This window comes from Ostrea edulis, chromosome 6 (genome assembly GCF_947568905.1).
Source record: "Ostrea edulis chromosome 6, xbOstEdul1.1, whole genome shotgun sequence".
NCBI lineage: Eukaryota > Metazoa > Mollusca > Bivalvia > Ostreida > Ostreidae > Ostrea > Ostrea edulis.
In genome coordinates this window covers 3,912,336-3,936,832 of record NC_079169.1, presented here as the reverse complement: position 1 = coordinate 3,936,832, position 24,497 = coordinate 3,912,336, and the positions used below count along the sequence as shown (strand labels likewise).

Genomic DNA, 24,497 nt, shown 5'->3' with positions numbered 1-24,497 from the left:
ACTCTACCTGTGTTAAACATCTTTTTAGTTTTAAGTGACGCCGGGAACGAAAATCGAACCCGGACCTGATTGCGATGCAAGCTCTAAAACCACTAGGTTACCGCAGCTGGTGTACTCTACGTCAAGAAAATCGAACAAATATCCATAAGTATCAACAGGTACAAATTATAAAGCAAACATTCCTTTATAAGATATATTTATTGAACGTATAAACAATACATAAAAAGACTTTGAACAAAATAATACATTTTCTTAAAAAATATTCACGTTAATGTGAGCAATAATAAAAGTCAGAAATACTGAATGGTACTGAAAAATAAAGAAATCTCCATTCTTTAAATGAAGACAGGACGTGACGTCATCACTTGGCACCATAACGGTAAAATCCCTTGTATTTGGGGGACACATTAAGTCCCATTTTCCTGGCAAGGTCGCCATCTTGATAGGACGGTGATGCAGCTTGTACAGGGGGGACTGAAGAACAAACAATGGCAAAGGAGCCTGGTTATATCGTCAATATTACGGAGTATCATGGAAATTATCTTTTATCAATAGCTTAAATAAGATAAAGGTTCCGATTAAAGAAGAAAGTATTTTAGATTACAAAAAGATATAAACATGATTTAAAAACTATATCAATAATATTGTACCTTGTAGCAAACCTGACACAATATATGATCCAAAGGTGCACGTTTATATATTATTACTCTGCAACTCCAAACGGTGTCGTTAGTTGACTATGTAATACATACTTTTTTCTCTCAAGCAATATATAGATAAGTCTAGCAGAGGTTAAGATTAAAACACTAAACGGCATATACATGTAGAAGACTAATTCGAAGACAAACTGCTGGCGCACGCATATATGCTATCTATTCTCTTCAAATCCAAAATGCATCATGCAATATCACACGCGGACCATATTAATGAAATTTTTATAAAAACCATGCTTTTTAAGTAATTAATGACAAAAAATATTTTACAATTACAAACAATTTGAATGTTGAGACTTGTACAAACTTTCAAAACGATTCCACGTATCAAAGTCCCCACAAGAGTTGTGATCTGGCAAACAGTGAAAGATAAAATGACGTGTGTAAATCATAATACACTGTTCAGAAAGGGTTCGGGGACCTGTTTGATGTATGACCACTATATGCTTAAGAATGGGATATACAACCAATTTCAAAAGTTTAAAGTACACTACTGTACCAAATTGTAAATATCGTGAAATGTTTAAAACATTGAACCATGCAACTATATTAGTTTTCATTGTGATTTTAGTTTACGTGAATTAAACGTTTTCTTTTGAAGTATCAAAGTTATGAAGTTTGAGAAATTATTAAAAGATACAACACAGACTAGCGCATGCGTAGACTTACAAGGCGATTCTACGGCGGAAGTACCTAATGGTATGAAGGGGTCAAAGTAGGCGCGGGTAGGAGAAAACGAAATGCGCCTCCCGGGACCCTCTGGTATGTATGGATCTTTAATAAAAAGGAGAAAGTCGTTAGAGGAAATCAGTCAAACTTACAATTTACGGATTCGCCAACTTCTTCCGTCTGGGGAGACACTTTATTTTTTATGTGAGGCATCAATGGAACCTGTGATGTCAACGCCTGGTTGAAATTGTCGGAATCGTAAACGCTAATCAGACCTAAATAACATTAAATTCATAGAAGTTTTATTGTTAGAATCTATCTCAGTGTTCTAGAACAAAACAAAAGGGATGAACATACTTATATTATCTCATAGCGGTAATACAATCAAAATAAGCTTTTCAAAAAACTAAAATCAACACATACAACAGTGATAAGCTTATTATCATAGATTACAATACACAGTCTGTAATAACTTACCGTCAACATACACTACTCTACTTCCTCCGTGACCTAGAACTTCCTTTATGTGCCTCCAACTTCCGCCTATTCTTCCTTGTCTTTGTCTGTAAAATAGAAACTCAATTTACAAAAGTAAACTCATATCAAGCCATAAAAATGATATACACAAGAAGAGCAAAGGACTGGGGAGACGGATATATCGTGGGGAGTCGTTACCTTGGATTCCCGGGGTTGGGGTGTCTGTAGGCGATTTTAGAGGATAAATTGCTGAAAGCTTTCTTAAACTGTATATCGTGATTCTTTTGTTCGCTCTGAAAAAAAAAGCAATAAATTCAAAATAGAACAATAACGACTTCGAATCATATGTAGACAGACAATGCAAACAACTATATTGTGGAATAGGATCAGTGTTCATATCATGACGTATATACATGTACAATTGTGACCAATTGTCATGAAGCATTCGGAACGTACATCACACTTTGTGAAGTGTAGCGGGACCACCCGAGGATTGCCGACTGGACATAAAAGGGAAAGTTTCCTGACATCATTATTCTCGTTCTGACTAGTCAAAGGGGGGACATACCAGGCGTCATTATTTCCGTCAGTATTATACTTACAATGACGTCAAATCTATAAATATTTTTACGGTAAGTACATTGTAATTGTAATTAAAAAATTTATATAGCGCCCTATCAACATTAGTTCTCTAAAGCGCTTTACAAATGTGAAAGAAAAGATAATATAAAATCGATGTGCACATACATGTGAATAAAATATTCATAGTGTCAGAATTAAAATCCATAAATATTATTATTAATATATAGCGATATGATATGATTACCCTAATAACAAATGAAGCAATTTAAAACAACCCCTAGGAATAATTAAATACATAAAAAGGACATAGGTATAATAAGAAACAAACAGCAGGGTTTTTTTTGGGGGGTGGGGTTGTTTGTTTTTTTTATTTTGTTAACAGCACTGTAAGAGCTGTATGTAAGAGCACTAAGTATATAAAAATAATCACAAATTAAAGTAATACAGATGTAGTGCAGGGGTTCGGGGGATACCTGTTTTAAATTGTGCCAGTTATTGTCCGACATTGTGACAGGGACTCCGTCTCGGGACACCTTCATCCAGTCGTTCATATGGCCATACGTTGTCCTGTAACATTAAAGACATCAAACATTTCATTGTTTGAGAAAATAATTCTTATTTCAATTTCGTATTTGCATACATTTGAGGTATAAATAATCATGAAATTATTAACTGTTTACGCATTTTGTTGAGCTGGGTGACTTAAATTATTCATATTATAGTGAATTCATATAATGAAAATGATAGTAATTTTCTCACAAAAATGATACATGCGTGTCTGACATAAAAGATGAGGAGCGACTGTAATCAGGACGGTATAATTTTTAGATAATATACTAATTTGGTTCATTATGTGGATACTCAAAGTACCTCTGTGAAGATGCCGACATTTAGCAGATATCTGAAAGGGGCCATTTCACCAAAACCAAGGTTTTTCTGACGCTCTACACACGAGTCAATGAAACAATATGTGGTAATTTACTAAGAATTTGTAATATGTATAGCCAATCCCAGAAGAACCTTTGACCTCATCAGTGCTCATGAGAAATTCTGTACAACAATGCAGATTATTAATTCACTGCTATCGATTAATGATTTCAATTGAATCTAAATGCAGTTGTGCTAAAATGTATGTAAATAGTTTGCCAAGTACTTTGAAAGCGTACGTAGGCCTAGACGTGGAAAAGCGATTAGAAAGAAACATGTATCGTACTAAGCTTTTAAACTAGCAATTCATTTTCGTCACCTCAATGTTAAGTTTTGGTGTAAATTTGAATTTTGATTTTATATTGTGAACAATGGTATCATTGGCCAACCAGTCATTCCTTTAGTTACCTGGATATTTATGCACCTTCTAAATGTCAGGATTGATTTCTATGAGCCACTCAACTATAATTCAATGTCCCTGTCCTTGATTATTAACTCGATCGATTTTTTAAATTGAAATGTACTTAAATTTAAAGTCACAGGTTCTATAAACTTAAATACACATACATTCTGTAGACTGCAAGATGAAAATGGTTGGGAAGTATATGAATGCAGAAGTTAAAACATATATGATACTGAAAGAAAACGGTATAGTTATTACTCAAGTTTCAAAATCTTTGGTCTAAATATTTTGTATAAGGATAGAAAGAGTGCTTATCGCAAATCTACGTCTACCAGACATTATTGAATATTTAAAATTCATTTTGAATGTTATAATAACAATAGACGAATGAAGAACTTTAGAAACGCTCAGTTAAGCGCTACGAAATTCATCGTTAAAACTATAAATTACATGGAAGTGCACTAGCGATAGTTAGCATGAGAAAATAGCACAATGTTCCATTGTAGTTCATTCCAATTTATTTCGAATAAAATAGAAATGATAAAGTCACCTCTCTCTGCGAAGCCCAGGTGGGTCAAAGTCGCTCCACAAGTACGCGGGGGTGAAGTTCTGGGCTGAGGCCGGCCTGGGAGGGGCCACGACCGTGGGGGTCGGTTCGCTGTACGAGGGCTGGTCGGAATACATGGTCCAAACACAGAATTGTTATGATATATCTATATATAACTGGTCTGGCGTGTTGCTAGACGTACAACACCTACACCTAACACTTAATCGTCTCCGACTCAGGCGAATCACACGCTAATCGTGAAGGTGATTATTTGCAGTATCCTTTAAATGCCTTTTGTTGAAAAAAATATGCTCCGTCCACTGAACCTCCACACTAGATTTATACGTGTATATTTAAACCGGATAAATATTTTCTTATCTTAGATGAATTACACAGTTTGAAACTCGATGACAACGTACCCCTTGATGGCCCCGCAAGATTAAAACCTCTACAAGTCGTTTTGTGTGTGCTTAACGACTGTTTTACGGGTATGTAGAACGATAATGTGTATTGCAAACCAATCGATATCTATCAATGAATTATGCAGAGCCCAGATAGCTCCATAGCGCTTAAGTTCAAACTTTCAAAGTTGCCCATTTTACGAACCTTGCCTTTTAGCCATTCGCAGAACACTCCAAAGTGATCGATAGGAAGGTCGTAAAATAAGTTAAAAAGTAGTATTTTGTGTTAATGTGTTTCCTGTGTGTGACGGGACTAACGAATCGATAAGTTGACGAATCAGAATTATTGTAACCTTCACTCAATAGGTAAATTACTCGCACCATTACTGAATTTAGTGGGTATCTTTCTTTCGCAGTTTAGAATTGGAGTATGAAAATTGCTCCATATGCCTCGCACAGACAATCTCCCGAAGTAATTCACTGATTATATCATGAATTGATTTGATGATTTCTGTAAATGTTCTTTCATTTATATTACATTATAAATACATGATAGGATAGAAAGTGCATAGAATGAGAAGGGAAAAAAATCAAGTGCGCGCAAATGTTTGGAAGCATAAAATGAAAACCAGTGACAAGCCAGATGATGTAATGTCTCTTGGGGTTGAAGTCTACTTCTATTTAACAGCGTGATCAAATATATCTGCACCGCAAGCTGGATGGATAAAGTGCTCGAATGTATCAATATTTCAAATAATACGTACTCATAACCCCCAATACTGAAATAAATGTTACCAGAGCTACAATTGTAATGAATTGGAAAGATCTCCTTAAATCTTGTACAATCGCATCAAATTTGAAACTTAATATTTACGATTTAGGCGAGTTTTACGTTGCCCTTAACAAATTCAGAAATTGAACTTGACAATTCTCGTTACACAGACATTAATTAAGAAATAAAATTGAACAGAAATATCATAGGTGTGTGATAGAGGATTATAAACTACTCACTTATGGCGGCTGAGCGGTCGGTATCTCTTCAAGATGGTTTCGCTGGTAAAATCAGGGTTAGCTTGTGGTGCCAGCGCCATGTCGACCGTTAGATCCAATGTCACACTTTCATTAATTTGAAACGATACCCCGGGAATTACATTCTATAATAGGCTTAGATTAATAAACCATTGAACTTGTCTTAATATTCTCAGTACGATGTCTCTCCGTGCTCCAATGAGATTTCATCAAGGGCTGTCCCTGCTATTAGAAGCAACATTCCCCGCCCCCTGATACTGTTGAGAATGTCTCTCACGGCAAGGGAACAGTGTCTACTAAATACATGGATGTGCCCCCATTGTGTCCACTGTGAATTAAATCAACTCAAACAAAATGTATATTATTCATAAGAGTACTTATAAGACAATGCCACTTAAAAACGTTGACATTCTGCTGACGGGAGTGATAGAGGTATTTAAACACGGTGCATCATTTTAAACCGTAACAACGGCTATGTATTCTTAATGAGAACTTGATTATCTCGAGGACGTATAGAGGATTTGTTACATGTACTATCACTTATTGAAGAGAAGACGATATTTTCAATGTTAACTTTACAACAATAGGTTTCGATTTCGATTGGTTCTCCCTATGACAATAAAGAATACTTCCCGGAGACATTGAGACTATTTATTTACATGTACCCGTCGTGAAAAGAAATGGGTTTGATTGCAGTTGAAACATAACTTCTCTTTTCCCCTCTCTCTCACGTTTTCTATCTGTACGTGTGTATGTGGTGGTGTTAATCGCCCCAATCCTTTTACAATACACTAAATATCAATACATAAGCTTTTAAAAGAATCCCTATTAATCACTGGTCTGATTGTGCAATTATTCATTTAAATACCATTACAAGTCTTCTCGGATGACTTTGTTCCAAACTGTTTGCAAAATTAGATTTGAAAGTACAGAAAGTGTTGAAGCAATGAATTATAACAAAGCTTCTGGAACCATTTGTGGTGACAAACTGACAGACAACGGCAGGCGTTGCCTGTTAACAAGGGATGCGTACTCCAACTAGGTACCTGATTCCTCCTCTGATGTGTCCAGGGGTCCGTGGTCACCTTCTCTAGATGTAACCTTTATATGATCTATGGGATTTATCACTGTTCGTTATCTGCACTTTTTCTATCTGACTCTATATCGCACTATAGCGAACATACACAATACGCCAGCGATTGACAGCTAGATCCTCCACCTTTATACAGCATCCTTTGTGCATTTTAAAAACACACAAATATTATAGTTTGTATAGCATTTCCCCCCTCTATGTCTTAAACTTAGCCTTTAATATATCATCAATTACTTAGACATGGGAAATCTGTTAGAAATCCGCGGAACGGTTTAAACATGTCGAGGAGTCATAAAATGTTACGAGCTTTCAACATTAAATAATATACAATCTCGTCCCATCTTATCATGTTTATCTTGCTATTGTCAGTCCTAAAGTTTGTACAAAATTTTCGGTCAAGAGTTCAGTGGAGTATGCGCTGTGCATTGTATTTTATTATTTATGATAGACGATCAGTCATAGTTATGAACCCACGCCATTCTATGCGTTAGACGTCTGTTAACAGTTACATCGGTAACCGACAGGTGAAATTGTCTACGCACTGCAGTTTCCTCTGAGGCGGATTCACTGTGTATGAATTATTAATCATAATACCGAATCCACAAATAATGTCTATAATTTCAGTGGAGACAGCCTTGAGCTAGAGTTTAGCGGTTAGATTAAACAACAGTAAATTTCCAAATAAAAATACCAGTGTGGGTTGTTCTACAAGTCACATGAAGGTATTTATTTTCAAGTAATTATTTTATCATTTTATGACTAAAACATTGTCGTTTAATGTATTTTATTGCCCTCCTGAGAATATTCATTGTATGCTCCTCAGACGCCATACTGTTAACTGGACGACATGTAGCCACAGTTCCTAGACAAGTCAGAACAAAGTAATTGTAACTGCTACACCTTTGAAACTAATACAAGCAGCATAAATGATTATTTGATCTACGGATGAATTTCCTAGCGACAGCGACTGGAATCAGGGACAGGAATCCAGTCTAGAGAATTATGTACATGTATATCGACAACTTATTGGATATTTAGCTGGGTGTCTTATCAATTTATCCCACCTTTGCTGATTTTTCAACTATACAAAATAAAAGAAAGCAAAAGTGAGCAAACTCACATACCCCATGCTCCAACATTGCTTGACAACGCCTCACATAATGAATGGTAATGCTATGCATTACTGCAAGAACAGGACAGACGGGCTCGAAATTCTAAGTTCAAAAGAAGCATAACTCCCAGAAAAATTATTGAATCTGAATTTCCTGGAAATATGCACATCTACACAGTGTGTCCTTATTAAATACAAAGTTTCACGAAATTCTGTTGAGCGGTCTCAGAGGAGTTGCGCTGACAAGAAAAAGACTGACAGACGGGTCAAAAACATTATACCTCCTCAACTTCGTTCCGTGGGGGTATAATTAGATTGTTCGATATGGCCAATTCCCTGGAAATTGCCATTGCGAGACTAATTCCCGTTTTGCCGTGCGTTAGTCAATATTGAGCAAATCCCTGCGCTTTGAAAGCTAATTCTCGGTTATCCGTAATCCTCCAGAGTTTACTTTGTAATATAGAAAAAGACCGAAGTGTTCTCCCTAATTTTTCATCCAATGAGAATCGCGATGCGTGGCACGTAATTACTAATTTTACAAACGACGACTTGATTCGGTGATTGAACATGGCGACAAATTCAACGACAATGTCGAACTTGTTTCATACCCTTTTTTATGTCATTCTTTACACACTGATTCTGACTGCGGTTTACTCCGTTTACCTGATCGAGATATAGGATTCACGGCAGGTTTGACCGGTCGACAAGGGATGCTTACTCATCCTAAGCACCTGACCCCTCTGGTGTAGTCCAGGAGTCCGTGTTTTCCGTACTCTAAATTTTGTATTCCTTATGGGATTCATGAGATTGATCACTGTTCGCTATCTTCACTTCTCATACTATACATGTAAATCACATCTTGGTTGTCGTTTCAAATGAATTTGATAAATACCTAAATCAGTCTTTATTGTAGTAACAGTTTTAATTTCCCTAAATTGATACAGAAAACACAACAATACCACCAAAGTAATCTTTATTCACTTAATATGTAAATAGTTCACCGCTTGATAAGCAATTCCAAAATTGAAAAAGATTTGAATATCAAAATTAAATATTATTATAATTATAATCATTGTGACATAACTAATACAATAAACATTGATAGAATCGTGATCTATTACGTTCTTTTACCCGAATGGAATTTAGGATTCTAATATTTATCTGTACTAAAGCAAGACAATAGACAATCTACTAGATCAAATTGTAACAAACTTGGGGCGACATGTTGTGTAGAATTAGCAATGCAATTACATTTTTACGGTGTAGCTCTTCATTCAAAATTTCCATATAGTATATGCAGTATATATAGTACATGCAGACTACTGTACACTCACTAATTTTAGCGGGGTCTTACTTTCGTGGTATACGAAAATACAAAAGTCCAAATCCTCCACAAGGAATGGGTAAACTATAATAAAATAATACGACACAGAACGGCAACACTACGGAATTCACTCACACAAAACATTTCAATTCATCTTAAACAACGAATCATTTCTCATATTGTTTTTATTCTGTTTAGTTTGGTCTTATCTTTGACGTGTATGGGATGGGTTGTTTTTTTTTTATTTTACAGGAGTTTATTTTCATCCGTTCTAGGATTCCTTAGATTTTGTTTGCGTACCGTAATATCATATTCTCCTTATTCGACATCACGTGTTTTGCAGTTTTCCATTTTATTTTCCCCATTACATTTCTTATTTTTTCCTTTTTTGTATTTATTCAAAGTGCAGTGTTTTTCTCATTCCATCATCTTTACGTTTTTGATTTCAAATCATTATATATGTTGGAATATATTTACTTTTTTAATGTTTATTCCTATCATATCCTTACACATTGTATTGATAGCCATTTCCTCATTAATGCTAACACGCTTCATGAAGAAACCCGGCGTAAAGTGTCACAATTCACACCTTCGTGTACGTTCCAAAATTGAAATATCACCACACGCAGACAGACGTCAAGTTCCGTATATCCATTTTGAACCAATCATTCTCTTTTCGGGTTCCGTTTTCTAGGCAGAATACACTCAGATGCCCACATATGACTTAAACTATACACTTTCTTACCAGTTCCTTTCATATTTTTCTGTTTTAGAGACTCGGGTAAGACAAAATGGTTTAGCGTTGTTAAACATGTCATAAACATTCTTAATTGAATTATCAACTAAAAAGTTAAAAGTACAAAAAAAAACCCAAAAAAACCAAAAACCACACTAGAGAAACGAATACATATATTTCCATTGCTGGCCAAAAGCCTGTAACCAAAAGTGACTATAGTCAACATAAGATGGTCATATCATTTGTATGGGATGGACAATAAATTCATTTAGACAAAACACACCGGGTTGATATTTAAGGATAATCTACAAATTACAATCCATGTTAATGCATGTAGATGTTAGTAGTTGTACGAACTAGACTGTAAGACAGGGATATATTTTCAAGGTTTCCCTTCTCAAACTGTAAGAAATTCACAAAGTTAATAAACTCATTTTCACAAAGAAGGAAACCAGGAGAATCACAAGAAAGAATCATTTCAGATCCATTATCTGAAGTAATACCAATTTAGAAATTATGAAATTTGGATCATTTTCGAACAGTAAGTGCTTAAGTACAATATACTTTGTCGGTGCAAGTGATTGCTAGAATGAAACATAATTTTATTATATAAATTTCAAAAAAAATATTCGTAAAGCTAGAGGCAAGTTAGCCATGTTGACTTCCGCAGCTTTTCATATAAACATACGGGTCTCAGTTGGGGGTTACTTCCCTTTTAAACATGTTTCAACATCTGTTCTGTTGCACAGACGAGTACATCCTTGCCTCACTGGCGGTCTCCTCTTCTAAAACTTGTGTAGCTCCTAAAATAATAATTATATAATCAGTAGTTGTGATGTACAGGCATCAGTATCCAGATTGTAATATCATGTGATGTACAGGCATCAGTATTCAGATTGTAATATCATGTGATGTACAGGTATCAGTATTCAGATTGTAATTCATGTGATGTACAGGTATCAGTATACAGATTGTAATATCATGTGATGTACAGGCATCAGTATCCAGATTGTAATATCATGTGATGTACAGGTATCAGTATTCAGATTGTAATATCATGTGATGTACAGGTATCAGTATACAGATTGTAATTCATGTGATGTACAGGTTTCAGTATACAGATTGTAATATCATGTGATGTACGGGCATCAGTATTCAGATTGTAATATCATGTGATGTACAGGTATCAGTATACAGATTGTAATATCATGTGATGTACAGGCATCAGTATCCAGATTGTAATATCATGTGATGTACAGGTATCAGTATTCAGATTGTAATATCATGTGATGTACAGGTATCAGTATACAGATTGTAATTCATGTGATGTACAGGTTTCAGTATACAGATTGTAATATCATGTGATGTACGGGCATCAGTATTCAGATTGTAATATCATGTGATGTACAGGTATCAGTATACAGATTGTAATATCATGTGATGTACAGGCATCAGTATCCAGATTGTAATATCATGTGATGTACAGGTATCAGTATACAGATTGTAATATCATGTGATGTACAGGTATCAGTATACAGATTGTAATATCATGTGATGTACAGGCATCAGTATCCAGATTGTAATATCATGTGATGTACAGGCATCAGTATTCAGATTGTAATATCATGTGATGTACAGGTATCAGTATACAGATTGTAATATCATGTGATGTACAGGTATCAGTATACAGATTGTAATATCATGTGATGTACAGGTATCAGTATACAGATTGTAATATCATGTGATGTACAGGTTTCAGTATACAGATTGTAATATCATGTGATGTACAGGCTTCAGTATACAGATTGTAATATCATGTGATGTACAGGTATCAGTATACAGATTGTAATATCATGTGATGTACAGGCATCAGTATCCAGATTGTAATATCATGTGATGTACAGGCTTCAGTATACAGATTGTAATATCATGTGATGTACAGGTATCAGTATACAGATTGTAATATCATGTGATGTACAGGCATCAGTATTCAGATTGTAATATCATGTGATGTACAGGTTTCAGTATACAGATTGTAATATCATGTGATGTACAGGCATCAGTATCCAGATTGTAATATCAATTTCTGGCAATTTGTTTTACTTACCATATCAGGACTTTCCGCAGATCACATTTTACGATATCGATATCATTAAATGGATACATATCTACCAATCTATTCAAGTAGTAGGGTTTTCTTGTATTCAATTATTACAGAAAATTCAAATGATACTTGAAAAATATCGGTATATTGCATCAAATCCTTGCATGTTAATTTCTTTATAACCCTATAGTGAAACATGTACATGTATTTACATGACGTCATGTCTAAATATGACATAATTAACATCACCATTAGACTTTAGTTCTCATTAAGAAATAAATGAATTGTGAAGATAACGAACAGTGATCAATCTCATAAATCTTATTAGCAATACAAAACAGATAGTTGGACAAACACGCACCCCTGGTCACACCAGAGGTGGAATCAGGTGCCTAAGAGGAGTAAGGAGTAAGCATCTCCATATTTAAACAAGAGTACCGCCAACGGTACATAATACGCCCGTGAAAAGCTAATATAGGGCGTTTTTCTTACACCATGATTTGTAGAACTTGCCTTCAAGTAGTATCAGCAATCATCAGGGTGTGACCTACTTTCTTTGCATCGAAAAAACAAGACAAATCATGTACTCTCTATGTAATATTTTCATTTGGCATAAGACGCATGTGTACCAAGTTTATTGGTCCTTGCCCCAACGAATCGGTTTGTATCCTGCTACTACGACCTTGACCTTTGACCTTAAGAGACAATCGGTATCCTCCACTTGGCATAAAGTGTATATGTACAAAGTTTGACGGTCCTAGTCCCAACAGTTCGGTTTGTATACTGCCTACAAGGTTTTCCTACTAAGTGATAATATGACCTTGGCCTTTGAAATAATAGGCATCTTCCTCTCATCATAGTGATCAAATGTACCAAGTTTCAATATCCTGGAGCTGAAGGTTCGGTTTGTATCCTGCCTACAAGGTTTTCCAATTAAGTGATACTGTGACCTTGACCTTTGACCTATAACCTTGAATAACAATAGGCATCTTCCTCTCATCATGGTGATCGAGTGTACCAAGTTGCAATATCCTGGAGCTTACGGTTGGGTTTGTATTCTGCCTACAGGTTTTACTACTACATGTAAATAATACTCCGACCTTGATCTTTGACTTCAGACCTCGAAAAACAAAAGACATCTTCCTGTCATCATGGGGAGAAAATGTACAAAGTTGCAATATTCTGGAGCTTACAGTTGGGTTTTTATCCTGCCTACAAGGATTTCCTACTAAATAATACTATGACCTTGGACTTCTGACCTTGAAAAACAAAAGGCATCTTTCTCTCATCATGGTTATCAAATATACCAAGTTAAAATATCCTGGAGCTTACGGTTGGGTTTGTATCCTGCCCACAAGGGTTTCCCGCTAAGTGGTACTACGACCTTGACCTTGAAAAACAATAGCTATCTTCCTCTTATCATGGTGATCAAATGTACCAAGTTGTAAAATCCTGGAGTTTACGGTTCGGTCTGTATCCTGCCAACAAGATCCGGACATACAGACGGAGGACGCCAGATGTAGAAAAAAAACGTTTACTGGATATAAAGTGAGGCAGTCAGATGATCAAATACTGTGAAGCCCGAAGGTTTCATAGTAGATTTTTGTTCATGTATCGCCTCACTTAATAGTCCAGTGAAGTTTTACAATGGTTATATCTATTACTTATTACACATTGGCAGTGACCCACAGTATTTTGTGATTGTTTTATCCAAGTTGTAAGCAATCGTTGAAGGATGAGTGTATCTATTCTGTCGTCGACATTTTCAAGAAGCGTGTTTTATATAAATGTACGTTTAATCACTAGGTCAAGCTATTCGTGATGCTGTGAATTTCTTGTAAAAATAATTAGCTAGCCTTCGTTTGTGAGTTTAACTGAAACCCTTCGTCGAATTTTTTTTTTAAAAATTGGTACCAAAGTTAAGTTAGTTTGCTTTGGTACGTAAATATAACACATAAATATTGCATTCAAACATCTGCATTCACAGTTTAAAGATTAGTATAAATAGTATAGCTGGTAATTTAACATTATTCTCGTGAACGTTCATGTTGGGGTAGAAACTTGTAATATTGCCTGTGGATGTAGACTCATACCTTCGTGGTAGCGATGACAGGGGCTGTACTTCCACTGCCCGGTCTTCCTCCTCTGAGTATTCCTCTTCCTCCTCCTCCTCTCTTCCATATAGTTCTGTTCGAAGGTTCTCCAAAATATCGTCTTCGTTACCATCCACATCAATGTCGTTTTCAAGGAGGATTTCTTCAAATGATTTTAAAAAACAATTATGAATACAATGTTTGACGTCAAATATCTTACTCCGAGGGTGTTCTCAATCTAATGAAAGGTGAAGACAACGAACAAGTGATCAATTTCATAACGCCTATAAGCAATACAAAACAGAGAGTTGGGCAAACACGGACCCCTTGACACACCAGAGGTGGAATCAGATGCCTAGGAGGAGTAAGCATCCTCTGTCGACCGGTCACACCCGCCGTGAGCCCTATATCTTGATCAGGTAAACGGAGTTATCCGTAGTCAAAATCAATGTGCCAAATGTGGTACATTTAACATTACATGTAACAATAATAAATGTCATTACTTTTAGCTGTCACAAATTTGGCCTTGAGCTTTCTATTCACCAAGTATAAGGTTTCTATCTTGTATTATCAGAGTTAAAGTTGCAAACAAATACATAAAAACAAGAAACAGACGGAATCTTTGATCTCGATGGCACATAAACTTTAACAAACCCCCGTAAATATATTAAGTTTAACTCACTGACCTTGAACGTCGCGTGAAGAAACATCGTGGTTCTTTTTGCATCTTCTTCCAAATTTGCATGTGCCCTTAACAAAGAACTCACAAAGGTGTATGAATGGACAGTTATCTCTCTCGCAGACACGGCGGTTGTAATAATAGCAGAGCTTTAACGGGGCGTTTTCCCTCATGGTGTGTTCCCGCGCCTTGGCTTCAGTCTGCATCATTTTTTGTATGGTATGCACTTCTAGGTACAGCATATGGTGATACTGTAGGACTTTCTTGTTGTGTTTGGAGGCCAGGGAATGTGGATACGGACACGGATTTCTGGTTCTTCTCTTCGTATGAATACAGTTGTCTAACATGAAGTATTTACAAATGTGAAGATTCTTGCAGCCAGGAAAGCCCGGACAGTTCCTCATGTTGTCGCATACATCAATGGCTAGACGCAGAGAGACATCCGGATCTTCATGTGACCCTCGGATACTGAAGGATTCTGGGAATTCCTGTATGATCTTTTGAAGAGTTAAAGGTTTCAGCTGAAGGTATTTACAGCTTTGGTCGTTTTTGATTGCCGTTGACAATCCAGATACCGTCATCACTTCCGTTCTCCTTAGTATTCGTTCTGCTGTTTCTTTTATAAAACGAGAAAAGGTCATCGGGGGTGAGGAAGCCTCGTTTTGATGTCGTGGGTAGGCCATCACATTGGTTAATGACATCAATCTTACTCAGTCTGGATAATACTGTTTAAAATATCAAGTATAGGTTTACCATTTGTATGAGAAAAAATGTCATGATAATTGATATGAACAAGTTAATCATTTATAAGGTGATCCATACGTATCATAGCATAGCATTGATCATATACACGTAGGCATTGTATCTGCTGCTCAGTCCAGGCATGGATAAAATACTGCTCATATCAAAATACACATACAGTGTACATGTAAATACTTCATCGGTCCTTTACAAAACGCCAAGCAAAATCTTAACAACTATTTGTGTATTACTTTGTCATAATAAATCACTCTTTTTAAAAGTGTAAAAATGATGTAAGTTGCATACTTACTGCGAGTGTGTTAACTGATTTTTTTAGTTGGTGTAGTCAGAAAACAAAGTGAAAACGGAAGACATGAATTTGTTCTTTCTTCATTCTATGAAGCGCACCTCACTAAGCCTTTCATAGGAGTTTGTACAGAAATGTTCCGTGGTTTACTCCACATCAAGAAATTCAATGAATCAATCAGGAATTTGAAAGCTTACGTCTTCTAACTCTTCCGCGGTAGACTTTGCTTCCGGGTCCTGTAGGAATTTCTTTTGTTTAAAATAGATACGACGGGATTCTACTTTCATTTTGATTGAAAGGGTTATGTAAGATCTATATCAGGTATAAACGGACACGTGACTTGTGTAAATAAAACAATAAGTCCACAAAGCGTATGACGCGGACAGAACGTAGCTAATTTTAGATTGATGATGAACTGAATGTACGAGTTCTCGTTCTTTATATACGAAACATGGAGACGTGCTATGAGTATGTGACAAATAATGATTTTTTTTTTATTTGAAAAGTACGTGATTATATTCTACAAAAGAGATTAAGGGACAGTGCTTTAGAATATGCATATGTCAGTAAGTGCAACTTTCTGTCAGCATTCCTCCTCATAACTAATGTATATCAGCAATTCAATAATACATGTATCATATAAAATAGAGAATGGGGAAAATGTTAAAACTTAATGTTGGAGTACATGTAAATAAATTGTGTAGGTTGCCAGTCAACAGGAGACACCAAGGGACGGTGCATTAGGAAATGCATAATCCTTGTCAAATATATAATACAACTTGCACAGAAGGCAGCATTCCTCCTCATGTCTAATGTAGACAAGCAACATAAGCACTATTTGATTGAATGAACAGTGAGAGTTCAATACAGAATACAGTGTTTTGATATAAATGGACTTAGTATTCTTAAGATTGACTCATATTCATTTGTAAATAGCCATACAAGCTTCTCATTGTAATCAAGTTTAGGGAAGTTGGTGCATAATTCTGAGACAAATTTTAAGAAAATTTCTCTGTCATTTTTAAGCTTAGTATTTCATCATCTATATCACTATTACATTTTAGTATTGTATACATGTACCTCTATGTTACATGTAGTAAATAAGTAAAACAATGCACATATATAGCAAGGGAAAAACAAACATACAATACAAACACAAAGATAAACAAGCCTAAAGGTTAAGTTACAATCTAGTGGATACTACCTCCTAATCTCTATCCATGTAAAAAAAAAAAAGATTATGTAGACGATATACAGAATGACAATCGCACATGGTAAAGTGAACTATTATGTCATGTACTAATTTCAATAGTATAGGAAAGTCTTTCAATCTGAAATCTGTGTGACAGGTACCTTGTACTTGGATGAGACCTGACTTAATGAAAAATGTGACCTTATATATTTTTCATTACTTACAGTTTTCACATCAATGGTTACTTTGTGCAGAGGTTGATGCGTGGATATGGTTGACAGGGTGTCAGCTGTTTTCCCACGACATCATAGAAATATAGATGTAGGGCTTTGAGCCATACTTGAATTCTATCAAACGTTCTGTAAGCTATCATTCTGGCTTCTGGCTCGTAAATTGTATTGTCTAGCTTTACAAACTGACATCGGTTACATTTGTCGGCACTTGATTTGGCGGGAAGCAGTCCACCGATCAATACTTCTCCAGTATATCATTTTCTAGAATTTCTACAATTTTCGGGTCACTAGTGGACTTTTACGAGAAGGGCTGACTTTGACAGTCAACAACTGACTTTGACACAAGCATATAACACAGAAACCTTTTCGTGACATATCTCTATGAACTGATGCAATGTACAGTTGGACAGAAATATATTGGAAAAATATGGTAGGAATTTTTTTATATTATGATGCACGAATACAGCGACCTGCGCCGTAAATCGAAGGTTCTTATAAGGGGTGGATTTGTAGCTCTCTGGTATGTCCAAATATTTTCCCCAGAGAGCTGCAGATCTACATTAGCGCAGATGCATACGTAATTCCCAATTGTAGGTACGTTCATCATGTTCGTGTTGTACCTGTGTGTGTTTGATTGAATAAAGCTGTATAACAACTTCATACATTTTTATGATAAAACAAAACGCAAAACTCCTGCATAATAAACTTACATTCGATTTATCATGATGCAATGCTTTTTTTGTCAAGTTTATCGCAATTCACCTTTGAATTAGAACGCTTTACCCGATATAGCATTGCGTTGTGTGACGACACAATTGAATGAGACGATCGAGCAGTTTGAATGACATGTTTGATGTAATACAACAAGAGTTTTCATTGGCCGATTACAGCCCGCCCACTTTCTCGAGCTGATTCAGGTGACCGTTGATCAGATAAGATGGACGGACTAGAAAATTACTAGGCCTAGCTGGAGAACTGTAGCTCTCTGAAAAAATATTGTGACGGAACAGAGCTACAGATCCAGCTCTATTTACGGGGCACCAAAAGCTGCGCACGGTTGAGGCCTAATATCGCGTTATCGGTGTATTCTTGTGTTACTGTCTCATAAATTCAATATAAAAAAAATCTTAACATATTTTCCTACTATATTTGTGTCCAAACATACCTTCAAATATTCATTAAAGCCACACACGACCCGAAAACTCGCAGCTTTAAATGATTTCGTTTGTTGACGTAGCCATGTTAGGTAGCCGGTCAATTCGAACTCTGTTGCTATTGGTACATGTATCTATTCATAAAATTGGTTGTAAGTTATGTATATTCATTAATTATCAACACGAATAATTAATAGAAATTAAAAGATATAGTTTTTGTAAAGGTAGAATAAGCTCTTGATTAACGAAAATGCTACATAAGCCCATTATGGTCCTTAACACTCGTGTGGCAGAGAGACTGGCCCAGATTAATGAAAGCCGCATTGCCGTGAGTTTAGCTATTTGAATAATTATCATTTAATGGAACTGGGATGATATATTAGTTAAAATATTTAGCTAAAATACTTGTGGAGTATTAGTTCACATCTAGACGGTATTGTGCCAATACGGAAATGAACCGGGATTCGAATTGACTGGCTACCTAACAAGGCTGCATCAACGAACGAAATCATCAAAAGCTGTGAGTTTTTGGGTCGTATGGGGACTTTAATAAATATTTGAAGGTATGTTTGGACACAAGTATATAGTAGGCAAATATGTTTAAAAAATTTTTACATAAAATTTATGAGACAACAACACAAGAATACAACTTTTTCTCTTTCTTCCTTTGAAGTTTGTTTCCATATATACCGACTACTCCCGTATAAGGGAATTTGGGCGGACTTATACATATGAACCAATGAGAGTTTCTGTTACATTTCGCAATTGTATTACAAACAGATTCAATTGTGTCGTCACACAACGCAATACTATATCGGCCAAAGCGTTCTAATTCAAAGGTGAATTGCGATAAACAATGACTCAAGGTATCTGCATGTGCAAGTTAAAATTATATACCGAGGTATGCATGCATAAATGAAATGAATCAATAGCCTTGTGTTTTTATAATTTGACAACTTCTTTAACAGGCCTATTGTAATAGTATTGTAACGTGCAGCGATCTGAATACGCACGCCGTTGCTTAGAGAAAGACTCTACCATATCACTAGAAAAGCTAGCTCACTAGCGATGCAGTAAAAATTCCCTACATACTGTCTAATACACATCCCCACTCAGGGAAGGACGAAACCACGTGCGTGCATGAGCACAATATTCCAGAGTTTCAAACATACTCTACCTGAAGCAAGCCTCTGGACAGCCACACACCAGAGTCACTACACTGTCACCATTTTGTAACGTGCAGCGGTTTGAACACGCTCGTCTTTGCTCACTTGTGTGATCAAGAGAAATCACTAACAAAGCTAGTTCAAGAGCGAGGCAGAAGTTCCCTATATACTGTGTAACAATTCGACATTACACATATTTAACGATATCGTGCTTCCATACAATACCCAGGTTTAAATGTCCAAGTCAGCCGTTGACTGAGAAAATCAATCGTTCTCGCAAAAGTCCAGTATCAATATTCATATCTATTACCTGTTGGAACAACAATGTGCACTAATTCTTTCAGTATGGTAGGAACTATGTATGGCTGATAAAAAGCACAATCTGTAGCTCTCAATATTTTTTGCGATCCGCCATAACCGGAAGCGGATATTGGTGTCAAGGCATGTATATGGGATGGGGATTGCATTTGTGCCCCTTTATTTTCTTGCCGTATTTATTTTCGTATCTTTCATTCAACCCCCGCATGCGGAAGGCCGGGGTTCGAATCCCGGCCGCGATAGACTTAATTCGCTAAAACAGGTAGTGGCAGTTCCATCGCCAAACGCTCAGCATCAGGTGTGAATGTCACGGGTCCTCGGAGATGACCTTAAAAACGGATGTCCCGTGTCGCAGTAGATGTGGCACGCTAAAAAAAAATTCCACTGCTCAAAGGTCGTAAGCGCCGAACAAAGGCCTAAATTTGAAGCCCTTCACCGGTCTTGGTGACGTCTCCATATGAGTGAAAAATTATCGAGTGAGACATTAAGCAAGATACAATCAATCAATCTTTCACACCCCCACCCCTACCCCCCGTCCAGAATGCCGCAGCCCTCTAGAAATCATACATCATTATTTATTTGCACCCTCAGAAAAAAAAAACAGTCGCCAGAGGAGGATGTTTTTATAACGTGTATACATGTAATAAGTATATGTTGGTAAACTTTTCTCGAGTACCAAGATATTTGGTGCCCAACGAAGCGAATATTCTGTGACGACATCTGTCTAGACATTTTTATACATATTCACTTTCCTTCTGCCAGATGTGAAATTCTTGGCCCATGGGTAAGAGTTTTAATCTCTGTGACGTGACTATATGGTTCATTTATATGCAGTTAAAATTGATGATATTTTATGAACGTCCTTTTCACTCCTGCAATCCTAAGACAGTTACAATGAACTGTGATACCTGTAAAATGCGAAAGAAAATCTACGAAAACGAAAGAAAATCTACGAAAACGAAACGAAATCCGCCGAAACGAAACAAAATTACCGAAACGAAACATATTGTATAACCAAACTGTGTAATCATGATACACTGCAATAAAAAAAAATGGTATCTCAGGTCCCTATGAAAGTTCCCACATAATTATACAATGTATATTAAATTTGCTTCCCTGTTGATGTAGTCTTTCGGGTTGACTGATACATTTTAAAGCGGTTCATCGGTTAGCATCAAACATTGTTTGAAGAAACTGGTGTCTGAGAAAGTGAAAGCAGGAAGACGTTTATTTTATCTCTAACTGCTGGGGTGCGAATACTTTCAATAATGGAAAGATTATGTAGTACCTTATTATACGAATACAATTCGGTAAGATATATATCATTATAATTATCATTGATATGCAGTAAATCTAAATATAACTCTATATATTTAGGGAATTGAAAACAAAACGAAAAATATTTATGTAATAATATTAGGATGAGGTCGACATTTTCTTAAATAAAATCTTAGGGCTTATGAATAAGGGATGCAGATATTACCAATAGAATGGGAAGATATACTCAGAATCCACCGTTTGATATACATGTATTTCATACAAATAAATGATATCTACATGTGTACATAGATTTGTCTTTAAAGCAAACAATACTGAAACACGTACGAGGGCAAGTCAATTAGTAACCAATCTAATTTATTTCCGGTTGAGATCCATCTATTCTTTTTCGATGTAATTTCCCTCTAGTGTGATGCATTTAGACCAACGATTTCCAAGTGCCATCAGCCCAGAACTGAAAAAGTCAGGGTCCTTTCCATTGACTCACTCCTCAACTGCCCTCTTGGCTTCTCCGTCAGACCGGAAATGACGTCCACGGATATCCATTTCAAGTTTGAAAATAGTAAGAAGTCGCTAGGACTTAGGTCAGTCGAATAGGCAGGATGTGGTATCAATTCATAATCGTTCCGCTCTACAGCATCCATTGCAACTTTGCAAGTGTGGACTCTCGCGTTGTCCTATTTCATCAAAACACCTTTACAGAGTTGACCTCGGCGTTTTTCATGGATGGCGGTTCTCAGCTGGTCTAGCAAGTTTGCATAGTACACTTCAGTTATTGTACTTCTCTTGGGTAAAACGTCCAACATAATAACGCCTTTTTTGAGTCCCAAATTACTGTGGTCATCACCTTGCCAGCAGAGGGTTACGTCTTGAACTTCTTTAGCCTCGGGGACCCAGGCCCTACCCACTGACGACTCTGATCTTTATTCTCTGGCTCATAATAATAAACCCAAGTATCATCTACAGTCACCACACACAAAAGAAAATCATCTTTTGACATAAAACTCTTCAACAAGGCGTTGTATACTGACGCTCTGGTTGTCATTTGGTCATCGCTAAGACATTTGGAGACCCAATGGGCTGTTGCATATCTAAACGATAATGTAAGATTGTTGAAACACTACCATGTGAAATTCCTAATGCCTGCACTATTTCTTCCACCTAAATTCACCTATCAGAGTGTACCAGATCCCGAACTTTCTTGCACATTTCTTTGTGGGTGACATCCAGTGGGCGTCCAGACCTGGCTTCATTTTCTAAAGACGTTCCACTGCGTTTGAATTCCCCATCCCAGATTTTAACCTGAACTTAAATTGGTGCAGAAGACCCATAAACATCGGCTAACTCGCTATGTATTTCCTTACCTGTTTTACCTTTTAAATACAAGTACCGAATTATAGCACGGTACTCAACTTTAGATGAAAAGCATACCTTTGCACCACTAGCCATGTTTGACATTCAATATCTTATTAAAGAATGACTCGATACGTGTGCAATTTTGTATCCAGGTAGAAAACATGCATTGAAACAATTTAACTAATTTTAGATATGTACTTTGTGCTTAACTCCCCCCCCCTCGTTCCAGCGTTTCATACTTTGTATCCATTTTTAGCTTAAGTGAGCTTTTCTTATCAAAATTTGTCTGTTGTTGGCGTCGTCGGCGTAAACCCTTCACATTTTTTGTTCTTCTCCAGAACCACTTAGCCAATTGTAACCAAACTTACCAAAAAAAAAAAAAAACAAAAAAAAAACATCCCTGTGTCAAGGGCTTTCAGGCTTGTTCACTTGAAGGGCCATGCCCCTTTGAAAGGGGAGATAATCACAAAAATTAGTAGGAGTCATTTAAAAATCTTCTCATCAACCACTAGGCCAGAGGAACTGAAATTTACATGAAAGTTTCCTGACATTGTGCAACGTCAAGTTTGTAAAAACCATGCCCTCTGGGGATAGGATGGGGCCACAATAGGGAATCAAAGTTTTACATACTAATATATAGAAAAAAAATCTTCTTCTCAAGAACCATTGGGCCAAAGAAATTTACATTTGCATGAAGCTTCCTGACATAGTGTAGAATCTAGTTTGTAAAAATCATGGCCTCCTGGGGTAGGTTGGGGCCACAATAGGGACCAAAGTTTTACATGCGAATATATATAGAAAATCTTTAGATATGGGTCAAAGTGACTTAATTGAGCGATGTGGCCCATGTTAATTGCTATAATTAAAAGTTCAGTTATACAATCTGTTTCGGTAGGTTTCGTTTCCTTTCGTTAGATTTCCCCTCGGTTGACAATGGTTTTCTCGGGGTAAAAATTTTCAATGTTACCCTCAACTATATGCAATATTTATATAATAGCATTGGCAAAATGAAATGGATAATGCACACCGTACCTTACATGTTGTTAATTAATATACCGCTAATCAATATTTATAAATAATTTGATCGAAACACAGTGACACAAGAATGCATATTATATCATCGTCCATGTTTTATATCGTAGATTGTGTTTTTCCGTCAAATCTTTCTACCAGAGTCTACTATGCTCTGTTTTTTTACCAACAGATAATAGCATCATATTTTGAATTGAAAAAGAGCATTTATTACAAATGCCAATGTAAGTAAAAACAATATACATGTAGCAGTATTGTCATGTATAAAATATATGTTACACCTGTCACAAGGAAAATGAGAACAACCCAAAAAGGTAAGCTACCTTAGATATTTAACACAGATTGCATGGAATCGTCGATGCCTGGTGCCTACCGGTTGTGTCTATGTAAGCGTAAAGGGGCATCAGCTGTGAAAGTGATATCAACCATTTTTTCTCTCAAAATCTCTCAATTGCATAGGAATATATAATATAGAGCAATTTTCATTGAATTCAGTTTTTGGTGGCAACATGACAGCTAATGCCCCTTTAAAATGAGGGTAAATGGGATTTCAGCTATATGAGAGACCAAACAAAGAACAACCATGCAATATGACAGAAAGTACAATGGGCAATGAGAAGGACAGTTGTGGGATAATATGTGAGAAGGAAGTGATGGTTTCCGACAATAAGGCAGTTTCCAGTAAATGTTGCTACTTAGATCCCATCACAGTCTGGATCAGAGATACACAGCTTGAATTTACCACCCCTGCCCAATCGAACAGGCCTAATTTGCCTGTCGGGGTTGATTGTATACTGTTTAACGTCCCACTCGTGCATTTTTTACTCATATG

General features: G+C 36.4%; 2 protein-coding genes across 14 annotated transcripts; both read right to left on the bottom strand.

The window, feature by feature from the left end:
* Window positions 1-179: 179 nt before the first annotated feature.
* Window positions 180-6,080, bottom strand: LOC130047074 (uncharacterized). 12 transcript variants are annotated; one of them, XM_056141297.1, is made up of 8 exons: window positions 5,731-6,049; window positions 5,484-5,498; window positions 2,915-3,008; window positions 2,058-2,152; window positions 1,860-1,945; window positions 1,383-1,487; window positions 1,021-1,065; window positions 180-474 (listed from the first exon to the last, which is right to left on the bottom strand). In XM_056141297.1, the coding sequence occupies exons 1-8, from the start codon at window positions 5,808-5,810 to the stop codon at window positions 362-364; spliced, it is 633 nt and encodes a 210-aa protein (XP_055997272.1). In that variant the 5' UTR covers window positions 5,811-6,049; the 3' UTR covers window positions 180-361. The 12 variants fall into 12 exon arrangements, with proteins under 12 accessions (XP_055997272.1, XP_055997269.1, XP_055997271.1 ...); XM_056141294.1 differs by lacking the exon at window positions 1,383-1,487 and adding an exon at window positions 1,535-1,657 and having other exon boundaries at window positions 5,731-6,036; XM_056141296.1 differs by lacking the exons at window positions 1,383-1,487; window positions 5,484-5,498 and adding an exon at window positions 1,535-1,657 and having other exon boundaries at window positions 5,731-6,080.
* A 2,828-nt stretch (window positions 6,081-8,908) lies between these two features.
* LOC130047073 (uncharacterized) lies at window positions 8,909-16,303 on the bottom strand. Of its 2 annotated transcripts, XM_056141291.1 has the most exons (4): window positions 15,940-16,303; window positions 14,896-15,613; window positions 14,210-14,372; window positions 8,909-10,815 (listed from the first exon to the last, which is right to left on the bottom strand). In XM_056141291.1, the coding sequence occupies exons 2-4, from the start codon at window positions 15,587-15,589 to the stop codon at window positions 10,779-10,781; spliced, it is 894 nt and encodes a 297-aa protein (XP_055997266.1). In that variant the 5' UTR covers window positions 15,590-15,613; window positions 15,940-16,303; the 3' UTR covers window positions 8,909-10,778. The 2 variants fall into 2 exon arrangements, with proteins under 2 accessions (XP_055997266.1, XP_055997265.1); XM_056141290.1 differs by lacking the exon at window positions 8,909-10,815 and having other exon boundaries at window positions 10,822-14,372.
* Window positions 16,304-24,497: the final 8,194 nt, after the last annotated feature.

Coding starts and splice junctions, on each gene's coding strand:
- LOC130047074 (XM_056141292.1), bottom strand. CDS start 4,455: ATGTATTCCGACCAGCCCTCGTACAGCGAACCGACCCCCACGGTCGTG. Junction 1,066..1,534: donor AGTTGGCGAATCCGTAAATT/GTAAGTTTGACT, acceptor ACTGTTTGCCAG/ATCACAACTCTTGTGGGGAC. Junction 475..1,020: donor TACGTGGAATCGTTTTGAAA/GTTTGTACAAGT, acceptor TTTGTTCTTCAG/TCCCCCCTGTACAAGCTGCA.
- LOC130047073 (XM_056141290.1), bottom strand. CDS start 15,589: ATGTCATTAACCAATGTGATGGCCTACCCACGACATCAAAACGAGGCT. Junction 14,373..14,895: donor TTCTTCACGCGACGTTCAAG/GTCAGTGAGTTA, acceptor AATCATTTGAAG/AAATCCTCCTTGAAAACGAC.